The sequence below is a fragment of the Lissotriton vulgaris genome, chromosome 10 (assembly GCF_964263255.1).
Source record: "Lissotriton vulgaris chromosome 10, aLisVul1.2, whole genome shotgun sequence".
NCBI lineage: Eukaryota > Metazoa > Chordata > Amphibia > Caudata > Salamandridae > Lissotriton > Lissotriton vulgaris.
The window spans coordinates 31,638,813-31,651,690 of NC_141698.1; the positions used below are offsets into that span (position 1 = coordinate 31,638,813).

Here is a 12,878-nt window from a genome sequence, read left to right on the forward strand (position 1 = left end):
TTTCAAAAGTTTTTTCTTTTCCAAAAAATAAACTCCCAAAGCGGAAGTTTGTTGATGGAAAAGAAAGAACTAATGGCCACAAAACCTTGGTAGTTTTGCCCCAGGGTGTTGGGGTAATTGTTTATATTTTTCCTGTCTCTCGCCGCCAGTCTCTGGATTATTGGGTGGACTGTTGAAGACTCTTATGATTTTGGCCTTCTCTTCTGAACCTGAGATGACATTCGCCCAAGAATCTGACGTCACTGCTCTTCTTAGTCAAGCAATGTCTCTTTCAGTCTCTGCTGCATATGGAGTTGTTCCTTGTGCCCCTTTTAACAGGACACACCATACTGCCACTCCCTTTACTAGATCTGTGCCTCTTTACTGAGTTATCTTACAGCGTCCTTCTTTCTTGGTTGCCCTGGGTCCTTTATAACCGCTAATGTTTTCTTTTAAAACATATGTTCCTTCATTCTTTCTTTTCCAGATCCTTACTTGCATTTATGCTGGTCCTGCACAGGGTATCTTTTGGTAGAACAGGCTGCAGATTGTCATGTCTCTCTTCATAGATATTTATCCCCACACTCAAGTTCGTATCATTCTCATTGTGTGTTGTGCGTCCCGCTCCACCGGCTCTCCAGATCAACTTCTTTGTGATTTCTAGATCCAGTTTTGTTAATTTCTTAAGCTTTTCATGTTTTTAGTCACTTTGCCTTATTTCTTTTTTACTTCGGTTCAGTTTTCGGATCCACCGCGACATGTTTACTAGATTCACCTTTCAGTGTTTCCAAGATCTCTCTCCCTGCGCATTGTTGCCTTCCACAGAAGCCCATGTGGAAATACCAGAGTATGGGGTGGAAGTGTTGGAAGGATTATACTTTCGGTCTGGGCATAGCAAGAGTCTGCAGGAGAGGGGACGGAGCACTACTGGTGCGAGAGAGGCTAAAGTGAATAGTGTCTACTACGGCTTTACGTCCTTGCATACTTTCTATGCAGACATTTCTACCTGCAAAGTAAGGAAATATAGCAGCAAAGACATAGGTGATGGCCTGAAGCAACATACTATAACTACATTTACTATAACTAAATGAGATGATGGGAGAGAAAACAGAACACATGGTGACTGTGTGGAGCACTGACTAGAGTTACAAGATTTTTTATGATGTGTCTGTTGAGCAATGTCAATAGAAATATGACAAATGCTGCAATATGCCTGTGTCAAGAATAGAAGAGGAAGGGCAGAAGATAACCGGAGAAGAAGCTGTAATCAGCATTTACCGGTAGAAGTAGTATTTGCATTGTGTACATTGCAAAGGGAATGTGAGATAAGATAAACATAACAAGCATTTGCAATGTATTAGGTCGCGCATTTAAGCTACTTTGAGCTATTGGCATTGTAAATGACAATGCCTTTTATTTATGTTTTTAAAACAAAAACATAAATAAAAGGAATTGTCTTTTAAAATGCCAGTAGCTCAAACTCGCGTAAATGCGAGACCTTTTGCATTGGAGATGCTTGTTTCTTTATCTCTGTATTTACCTTATGAGTTTTCCCTAGCACAATCACATACTTTGTCTACAAAATTCTTCTAAAGGTGTAGCTAACATAGGATGGAAGGGAACTGCATAGATTAAACCTAGCGGAAGCAACCTATTAAAATAGCAAATGACTTCAAAAGTTATTTTTGACTTAGCCCAGGAAGATAAAATGATTTGCCCAGGATCACACAATATAATTTGAAGGTTGGGGTTAAAGCCCAAATTTACCAGGTTCCACAGCTAACAATTTACTCACTAGAGGCAGGCAGAGATGCACAAGATGATAGGCATGTAAGTAGGAAGCAGGCAGGCAGGCTGGGAGCGCACAGTTTGCAGGATCCTTAATGTGCTTGCATTCTCGCAGTAGGGTACAACGGCTACGCTCTCAGTACAGGGTGAATGCTGCCTGTCTAGCGCCGAGCCTCGCATTGTACCCAGTCAGGTCAGCGGTGGGGAGGTGTAGAACCTGTGCCTGTGGTGGTACCTTGAATACCTCAGGTTTCAATGCTCATTACACGGGCAGAGGGCAAGGGCTGGGTGGACAGCCCACCTGGATGTGAATTTAGCTCCCAAGGCTACATCCCCACAGGAAATGGCAGAACCCTGCACCTATATTGTTAGAGGCACCCGAGCATTCTCCGGCCTTACCTCGGTGCACCAGAGTGCCTCTCTCCCTGCAGTCCATGGGCTTGTGAGAGAGGAGCGAGGGTCATGGTTTCTCATCAGCTCTTTCCAGGATAGGAGTGCCAGGGCAGCGGTGACAAGGGTACCGCAACGCCACCGGTCACAGCCTCGCGTCTCCCCGCTCTCCTGTGTCCCATCCACGGAATACGGGTCTCCTGTCTCTGTGGGAAGGCGGCCGCCTTACAAGCTGTGCGATGCCCCCCCCATTTAATCAAGGGTTTATCCGGGCTGCCTGCGGCTCCTGAGACCGAGGTGCTCCCAGCTCTAAGCCTCTGGTGCCAGATGAGCTGCGGCTGCTCCCAGTTGAGCCGTACAGGATGCGCCGTCGTCCCTGGACTTCCTACCTCTGCTCCACGGCCCGGGACAGGCCCACGCACCTGGCTGTTCACACAAACCCAGACACACCGTCAGAGTTACACTGTGACCTGACCACTGGTTGAGACGGGCTTCCAACCAGGGTCAGACATCGGCAGAGGTTTAACACAAAAGGGTGCGCCTCCATCCTGACATATGCGGCAAGGGGCCCCTAAGACACCCATATCTCACAGACACTTCTATGCCTATGGCTGAACGATGGACCCTGTGGAGGTTGGGGCACCCCTGAGCCGCAGTGGCTAGAGCGGCCTGCATTATGCCCCCAGACTTAGACAGACACGGCTGTCCGGCTGAACGTGCCCCTCCCAGCCCTTCGATAGGCAGAGGCGCCAAGACGCAGAGACGGTTGTCACAGGGAAATAAAAACTGCCATAATTGGAGAGCAGAGGGCTCATCGCACTCAGATGCCCAGGTGTGACTTCACCTGCTGCACTGTCGACAGCAACCTCCAGAAGAGGTGTAATGTCATAGCACAGACTAGTAACCTTGATGTTCTACACTTAGTTCATCGCAAGGGTCACAGACACACCTTCCCCTTTGCCGTGAGTGAAAGAAGCGAGCGGGCTTCTGTAACAAGCGGTTACCGTTGCGTCCCACACAGCAACTGAGGGAGGGGGAGGAACAGCAGGGAGAGAGTGGGGTGGGGTGGGAGTAGAGTTGGGAGGAAGGAAACAGAAAATGCATGTGACTGCTTGAAAAGCAGATGCGGTGCTGAACTCTCCCTGAACCTTCCCTTGACACACCCCATCAGATAAGAGAAAAGCAAAACAACTGAAGGAAGCCGTAGACTCAGTGTCCCAAGGGCGTGCACAGAAAAGCCACGGGCGGTAACCAAAAACCTTAGAGCAATCAGAAGCCAGGATTTTAAATAAATATTGACATTGCCCAATACAAAGCATGGGCGGGAGCAAAAGTCCTCTCCTAAAATCCCTCTACCCCAATATGTCTCACCTAGAGCTGCAACGCTAGGAGAGACATAAAAAGGGGCACTTTGAAGGGATGGGTGAACAGCAGATACGCAGACCACAGCGTGGGAGTGAAGGCAAGCAGCACAAGATGCACCCTCTTTTACCTATCACCTTCAAAAATATTTGGGGTTATGTGCTCCTAGTGCAAAAAGCATTGGCTTTAAGTGCATGAATAAAATGTGGTTCCTATCTCCAGAGCCTCTGCCTAGTCTACTGCCCACAGGAGGGTTGTCGTAGCTCCTGCTCTGCCCTATCTTGGATCCCTTTCAACTACAAACGGTGGAGGTGCCAAAGACTTCCTGCATACATTCCTCTATTGTGATCTCCTGTGCTGCTTCCCCACCGCAGGCCAGCAAATATCTGGTACGTTGGTCCAGAGCAAGGTTGGTAAATCCTGAACTGATGAGACATGTTCGAGGAACCTTGCAGCATAAAGAGAAATCAAGTAGCAGGGAAGGACATTCGTATTTGTGGATAAATTATAAAAAAGAATCCCAGTACTAGAAGAGGATCTTGGAATGTAGATAGAGGCAAAAGCATTCCCAGTACTGGATGGCGCGGAATAAGATCATAAAGTTTTAGATATTTTCCAAGTTCTAAAACCGGAGGTTGACCACGGAGATGGACATCAAGGGACGAGGGACGCTTCAAGTGCAAGAGATGAATGTTGCACATTATTTTTATAGTGGACTATCATGAAGATGTCCCAAAAAATGGATGCTCTCAGAAGGTGCAGAGTTCTTTGTAGATGATGCAAGAGTTTTAAATCATACCCCAACTGGCTGCAGGGCTTGTTTACCCGGCTGCTTGATTATTGTAATGCTAATTACCTTAATAAGTCCAAACTAAAGGTGCTTGCACATTCCAATGTCAGAAAAACATGGCATTTAGACAAGATTCAGTTATAATGGGAACAGGAATACTGCTGCGCGACGTTGATAATAGACAATAAGGCGTCATGGAAAAGTAGCAAGTGGACCTATCCATGATCAAGAGTCCAGAGCAGTCCAGGGTGTGATGCAACTTCTGTATGACTTTAAGTGTGCCATACAGAGTTCTAGTTTGCCACTGCATTAAAATATGTTTGCTCCCTCACTTGCCCTTTTTAAACTTGAAAGTGGGTGGCGGAGCTATCATTGTATCTCCTACTAGATGATGTAATACCGCTTGTCCTTGTGAATAGCTTGGGAAATTGGTTAGAGAAGAAAGTCTTCCAGCAGTCTTTAGCTCAGCAGTATAGCCACCATCTGGGGCTGAAACATTCCCATGCTGGCTACCTGGAGACAACCACAACTTTCGCTTTACAACTTACAAAGAAGTTTATTTCAAACTTTGATGTATGTTCACGTTCGGTTTTATTCAATGTCTCATTCTAGATTGTGTAGGTACACGCTTAAACTTGTAGCGGGCATCTTGTTTTTTTCAGAATATGTGGATCTGATAGCAAAACTACAGATTACAAGTTAATACATTTTAAATTCTTACTGTCATTGCAGTTGAAATGTCTATCACCAATTTTGAGTGATATAATAAGTATAGCCCTGATGAATGAATAGATGAAATACCTACGCTTGTTATTGCAAATTTATATACTTAGACACTGCCACATTTGACTGTAGTGTTATTTCAAAACTAGAAACCTAATTTAGGTATTTTTCTTACATTTCTTTTAGTATTTATTGTTTTATCAATTGTAAAATTGGTGAAAAATTAAATAAACTATTTTATAAATGGCATTAAATGAATGTTGCCCGTGGCAATGGAGGACAGATGTAGAGAGAAGCTTCCATTGAGATGGCACAAGTATTGGTGCAAGATGTTGCCTCAGTGGTAGAGGTCAAGGGTAGAGAGAACCTTTAGGACTGTCACAAGATGTTAGTTAGGAGTATGTAGGACAAAGGCACAGAGGTGCTTGCATCACCAGAGCTGAATGTTTCCTATGCAGGACAAATGTCGAGAGAAGTTTCCAATACCACAGTATGGTGTTGAGCATGACAGCTGTGCACAGTAGCACAGAAACCTTTCTGGGACTGTGCCAGGACATTGAAGTAAATGTCAAGGTAACGCCCAAGAGCTATTTCCGTCACCAGAACAGTATAATGATGGTTCCAGGCAGCAATAAAGCAGTATATTCCTTGCCAAAGTAGCAAAGTATTTGACTTGGTGATTCAACATCTCTCGTCAAGCCTTATTTCTGGACTAAGAGTAACATGTGTACATGTTCTTGGTTCTACTCTTTTAGAATGGTTTGGATTGGTGAGAGAGGGTTCTGAGGCTTCACACCACTTTAGTTAGGAAAAGAATGACTTTTCGACCCTCTGGTACAATGTCCGCTGGCCACTCCTGGAAATGCACCAAAGCACCGTAAACACGGGGTTACATTGGTTTGACCTAATTGGGTCAGGAAACTTGCCTGGGCAAACAAAGCTCTACTCAATGACCTTTCTGTGATGATCGCTGGCCATTGAGAGGTTTACTTATTTCAATCTATCGAGTACCTGCCAAAACCGAACACAACCCCTTCAAAGGAACACTTTTAGCAGGGTCTGATATCACTTAAAAAAATAACTGTGCGACCACGGAAGAGGGACTGACGTGATCTCCGTAAAACAACTATAGAAATTAGTGCTAAAGAGAGCAAGTGTAGAAGAAAGAAGGGTTGGAGTGGAAGTGGTAATGGACGGGATTGTGAATCTTGTCTGGAATTTGAGAGATGAAGAGGGTTATTGGATGGAAGAGGGTAATGAGAGTCAGAGTGTGATGAAGAGTCCTTTCCCAGTGCCTAATGACCAGATTAAGAAACTAATTGGGTCATTTAGACACTGGCGAAGAAGTGCCGGCCATATTGAGAGATCCCTGCTTACCTTGGAGGGGTCTCTTTGCTAAAAGTGCAGCCCCTGGTGCTTTTTAGGCTAAGATGAACTCTGAGCAGGGTACCATGTTTTTTAACCAGCTCAGCATTCTTTAAAAAAATATTTTTTTAGACAAACCCCCAAAGGGAAGATGTTTCCCAAAAAAAACCCAAATACAGTGGCTCTGACCCCCGCATGTTTCTCTTTAAGCGTGCGCCTGTTGATTTACTCTTCATTGGCTCACAGTAGCCCCACAGGTAGAAGGCTAGGGCCTGCACATGTCAACAAGCCCCGCCTTCCTCCAGCAACATTGCTCGAGAGTGCCTGTCCCTTAAAGGGCCCACAAAAGGAATTATGACTGATTTTGTTCTACTCCCTCCTAATTTAGGCATGGACATGGAATACTACATACTTGCCTCTTATGTCTTGCTGGAGCGAAGGTGAATAAGGGTCTAGAGTGGCGCTAGGGGGTGTTTGTCCACTGCCCGAAATCCCTGTACCCTACATGATTAATGGAGGAAGTGGATGTGCACAGCCCCCTGTGAATGAGAGAAGCATTCATATCTACTACACAGCATCAAAGTAGGGTGCCCTCTATAAATTGCTTTCAGGTCTGGGAGAAAGAGGGAAACAATTATCGCACATATGCAGAGAGACTCCGACTGGACCTATATTTCTTTTATATAGGCTGACAACAGCTCTGTTGGGCTATCCACAAGTGTGACATGAGAAACTTACAATGTTTATCTTTTTTATATCTTTATTTTATTCAAAATATTTTTTTCACCATTTGTATCAAAATGAGTAACATCTAAAAAACAGTTTTTGTGAAATGTATACACATTTTTTTGGATAAAAGAGAAAGAAAACTTTTTGGGGGATTGTATGTGCTGTCCAAAAATGTCATCATAGATTAATCTTATCCACGACCACTATTATCAATATCATTTAATTGTACTTGTACATCCCCTGATTAGTAACCACACTCACATACTAACTTTCACGCCAACAACCTTTTGCATACATATCTACTACATCCTTGGCCACATCCCCAAACAGATTTTACACAACAGTCACATAAATGTGTATTTCAGTTTGTGAAAATTCATTCCATTTTGTGCAAGCACAATTAGTTTTGTCAATTTGTATATCCTCAGAACAAATCTGTCCTGTTTTTAGGTCGAGCCTTGACAGCGCCTGCGCTGTCTGGAAGATCTGTTGTATGCACTTTGTGTGGGTTTTGGAGCTTTCGCCTAGGACTTGTCTGCCTCCGCTTTTGCTTCTTATGGACTACTTTTTTTCTAGCAACTGTCTATATTTAAATGTGTTGATAAAAAATTACTATAAAGCTACAAGTGGTTCCGTTGCGTTAGTACCACGGGTTCTGGTTCAGAACCTGATTATTTCTTTCACAATCAATAGTGAACTTTTATAAATGTACCACACCTCAGTAAGTTTTTATCAAAAATATATATTTTTTACATTATTTTTTCAGTTTTCTATTTTTCTCGCTGTCTGACAAAGAAAACACAATAACAAATAGACAGCCAATTCAATGGGTGACTGTGGTGACATATAGTGCAAATGGGTGACCTTTCAAATTCAAACAATAAACAAGACCATAACATAAATTCTCCGTCCTTTTCAGGTCTTTCACTTTAGCTAGTCCAATTTCTGAAATGAATTGCTATAGTGAGCCAGGACATGAGATGGTTGTACGTCGACATTTTCGACCCTGTATATATATGTGTTGTAGATACATCAAGTAGGGTCTTCTTCAGGACAAAAGAAGGAAGTGCAACAGCCCTTGGTGGTTGGGAATTCACAAGAATAAATCTATCAATACCTCTGAGCCCGGAAGAAGTTCTTATTCAAGGATCATCAATCAACCAGCTGTACAAACTTTAGCTGTGTACCCCTCTGGATGTGCTCGTCGTCCTCCAGGGGGTAGTGGGTTCAAAGTATTAGTAGTATTTAGATCTCAAGATCGTCATGTATTGATGCCAAAGTCCATCAGTGCTTTCTTCCTAAACCTCCTTAAATACTGTATTCTCGAGTGCCTCTCACCAACTGGCTGTCAAGTGCACTATATGTCACCACAGTCACCCACTGAATTGTCTGTGTATTTGGTATTGTCTTTTCTTTGTCAGACAGCTCCCATTGGTATTTTCCTATAACTCGGTTTACACAATTGGCGAGAAACATAGAAAACAGAACAAATAATTTAATAAATATATATTTTTGAAAAAAACCTACTGAGGTGTAGTACATTTATCCCTTTCCATACTCATACACGCCGTCATGAGCCACGGGCGGCGTGTGCTCATGACGCCGTGGAGCTGTCATGCAACTGCCGCTCGCTCACGTTCTGCCTACGCAGCACTAATTCCCCGCCTGTGCGGGCGAATTAGTGAGTGGGTGGGATCATGACGGCTCCACGCCGTCATGAACACACACCGCCCGTGAGTCATGATGGCGTGGAGCCGTCATGAGTAAAGGAGCGCCACGCCAACCCCAAGCCCCGCCCGCGCCGCAGCCGAATTCGCGCCACAGCGAAAAGGTTAAAAAAGTTCACTATTGATTGCGAAAGAAATAATCAGGTTCTGAACCAGTACCCCGTGCTACTAACCCTAGAGAACCACTTGTAGCTTTATAACTATTAACCCAGGTTCCGAGGGATACAGGGTGACCCCATTGATCTTAATGATAGAAAATGATCAGCAGAGGTCCGTAAAATACCAGAATTGCTATACCCAGGATAATATGCTTCATTGCTAAAAACGTATAAGCCCCCAAAGCCGAGACATATTGCAATGAAAATGCGTATTTAAATATATCTTCCTGCTGAAAATGCAGGCACTTAAATGAACATACGAGACACTCGCTCTTTTGAGAGAGACTAGCTCTTTTTTTCTGTGTAGATACTGGACAGCAGGCCATTCTCTCTCGGGGCTGTAAAAATTGCAAATAGCAAAAGTATGGTATTTTTTTAATATGGAATTTGTAGAAAATGCAGTTTTACTGCCCTGTAAACCACATTCTGGATAACTTCTTGGCATTTATCGTTCTGGCAATCCTAGACAAATTATGTCTTCTCACACAATGACTGGCAAATTAATTTTAGCATTTTTTTGCCCAGAAAGCCTCATTTTAGCTTCTTCATTAATTTGGAATTTGTTGCCGAAGGTGGTCTCAAAACAGGATTGTCAGGTTCTAAATTTGAAGCATGCTTGTAATTGAAGTGTGCAAGACAGCTACATGGCCCTCTGTTTATACATTAATAAGACAGCACCAAACATTGTTACAACTCAAACCATGCTAACTGTGGCAGAGATGTCTTTCATTATGTTCCCTGCTTCGGCCTTTAGAGGTTCTTGCATCCCAGCTTGGTAGTGCAGTGGAAGTACAGTCGAAGAGTAGAAATATACAGTCACTGTGGAAGTAGGAGACAAAGGAAGTTGCGGGTCACTCCAGATTGTTGTATCTCGGGATGCATATAAGTATTTGCGGTCCCTTGACAGATTTCAGACACCTAGTTTGTCAATGATTCACAACTGAAACTGGGAGCTTTGTTACTTTTTTGCCCACATTACGAGTAGCCAAAGTTTGAGCCAAGATTTATCAGAAACATTAAAACCGAGCCTGTTCTGTAGCAATTTATCGTCTCAGGTAAATTACTCCCAATCAGAGTTTGTCCGTTAATGGTGAATAACATGAAGATTTTGGTGCTTCCTGCACCCAAATTTACATGTATCCGTAATTATTGGGCATTTTTCTCCCAGTACATTTGAGCAGGTTTGACCTGCTGAAATTTATCAGAAGAAAACTGCAGCAGTGCGGTGTCAGCCGCCAAAGTCCGAATTGCGATAATGTGGGTTTATAGGAGTTATCGCAAATATTGCAACTAAAAAGGCCAGTGGATGTGAGGATCTTAGAGAGGCATCCTCTGACCTAGGTAGAAAGAGGAGTCTGGGGAGCATTGTAAAGAATTAACTTGTAGAGTACATAGTCCAGTGGCCAAGTGTATCGCTGTGCACATGTGGAATGAGGGATGGAGAGGGTAAGAATTGAATGAATTACTTCTTCGCAATCAATACCTGGCCTTTATTTAGAAGTCACCTTTGGAAATGAGATGGGGTGTTAATTCTTCTCTTGGGAGAGGAGTGTATTCTGTTTGTAGGTGGTAAAATGGGTGTATTTCCTTTTCGATGTTGTGAGATATTGAAGTAAACGCTTTCTTCATCATAGTGTTTAGTCTTTTCTCTGGGAAGAGGGGCTACAGTGTTCAGAGGGTGAGGGGGAAGTGCTCTCTATAGAAAGGCTAAGAAGCCAGTTCATTCGCTGTGCCCCATTACGCTCTTTCATTTATTTTCTAGACGGCGTACACCATTCCCATCCTGGCCTTTGCCTTCGTCTGTCACCCTGAAGTCCTTCCTATCTACACAGAGCTGCGCAGGTGAGAATCGCTCTAGTCTACATTAAAGAGATCTTTCTAGTCTGTGGGGTCCACTTCCATGTCTGTTATTGTCTCTCTCTGAAATTGCATTTTATTTTTCTCAATGTCGGCGCAGTCGTTCTCGAAAAAGAGCTGCAGATCTTTTTCAGGAACGACTGCGCCGTGACAGAGACTCAGGAATAGAAGGGGCATATCATAGCCCAGGATTCTGTGATTACATAAAATAGAGAACAAGAAGCGGAAAAAATAGAAATAGTAAGAAGCGGCAGTATATACATAAATACGTGACGCTGTCTACTTTATGACAGAGGAAAAGAAAAAACATACTGTCTCTTTCGGGCTGGGTTGTCTCACTAGAAGTAGTATGAGAATCTGGAGGGAGGATCCTGTGTTTCGAGTCAGCCATGCGATGCTGCAGCTATGTTAAGTTCCAGTGTGGGCTTGTGCAGTTTATCCAGATCAAAACGCTTGAACTCGAAGCTTAGTTCTGTGAAAGAACAAGTGGGGGCTTTGGATAATGTCTGACCCTGTGTTTTCAGTGAGAGTTGGAGGCCTCTGCACCAGGATTAGTTCAAAAACCCAGGAGAGAATACAGTGATATCTCTGCTGACATATTCCATCACTGTTGGTTAACTCATGCTAACCTCTACATCCATTCCATATGCACAAGTGCTAGAAAGCCATGTAACCCTGACCTAATAGGGAAGCCCTGGATGGGTGAGGGGCTTAAATATATACCTCAGATGGTGCCACAGAACCGGTAGCTTTCAGGTCTGTTTCTAAAGAAGATGTGAAAGACTGCAGCCCACCCTTGGATGTCACATTTCAGTTTCTTTCTAATCTGGGTATTTGAAATTCTGTGCAATTCTGACATAGGAAGGATAGCAACATTCAAACTAATGTCTTGGTCTCTTAAGTGCAAATAATATATTTAGTATAATGTGTACAAGGCATGCCTGCTGTCGCGATTTGGTCCCTTGTACTCCAAAGATGCTGCTGCTTAGGATCTGTCTGCCTGTTATTGTGACCGGGAAAAAATGCATTCAGGTCCCTGCATTCCCAGAGCTGCAGGACGCCATTAATAAACATGTAAGGGGCTGCAGGTGCTCAAACCTAGTAGCAGCTGTCCATTGAGGTGGATACATTGGCATCTCTTGTAGGGAATAGGTTACCTCACTGTCTTTTTACTTCTTTTCCCCCCTCTAGCGCGACAAAGACGAGGATGCAAAATGTGGCCAATGTCTCCATCTTGGCCATGTTCGTCATGTATCTTCTGACGGCCATCTTTGGATACCTGACTTTCTACGGTAAGCGGGAATGAAACACCTCAAAATTGTATTCATTGTCAAGGACCTCCTTGATACGCACAGACATTTCTCACTGTGAGGGTTTCCCTGAAAGAGAAGGTCCCCTTTTTTTAAGACAAATTCCCTTAAAGATGATAAACATGTCAAAATGAATATGTAAAAAATATATATAAAAAGTAAGGAACATCTCACAAGAAGACCTATGAACATTCATACAGCATGGGAAAAGAGACCGACTCTTGTACATGCCAGGGACCATTGGATATTGAGATATCGACATGCAAGGGACCACCAGGTGATGGATGGTCCCTAAAGATGCAGACTTCTCTACCTGTTAGGAATCATACATAAAGAAACAGGCATCTTTAGATTAAAAGGATCGTCTGTAAAGATCCAGGCTCTCTGTGCGAGGCATCACATATAAAAATGCAGGTGTCTCCGAGGGATCGCCCATAAAAATGAGACATCTCAACATGCGAGGGACCAGTCATAAAGATTCAGGTATCTCTCTGTTCAAGGGACCGCCCTTTAAAGATTCAAGCATCTCTACAAGAGAGGGTTCACACATCGAGACATCTCCACATGGGAGGGATCTTCTCTGTATTTTTATAAGTGATCCCTCTCAAACAGATATGCTTTTCAAGCGATGGGTCTTGTTTAAAGATACAGACATCTCTCTAAATGAGCAATCACTTTTTAAGGCTCCGGCATTTGTGCA

General features: G+C 43.5%; 1 protein-coding gene across 4 annotated transcripts in view; it reads left to right on the top strand.

The window, feature by feature from the left end:
• The window catches only part of SLC38A5 (solute carrier family 38 member 5), a 418,440-nt gene that overhangs the window by 385,776 nt on the left and 19,786 nt on the right, over positions 1-12,878 (top strand). For all 4 annotated transcript variants that reach the window (XM_086940341.1, XM_086940342.1, XM_086940343.1 and 1 more), the window contains 2 exons: positions 10,774-10,853; positions 12,060-12,160. In XM_086940341.1, the coding sequence (XP_086796467.1) occupies positions 10,774-10,853; positions 12,060-12,160 (181 nt within the window). The remainder of the gene's footprint in view (positions 1-10,773; positions 10,854-12,059; positions 12,161-12,878) is intronic.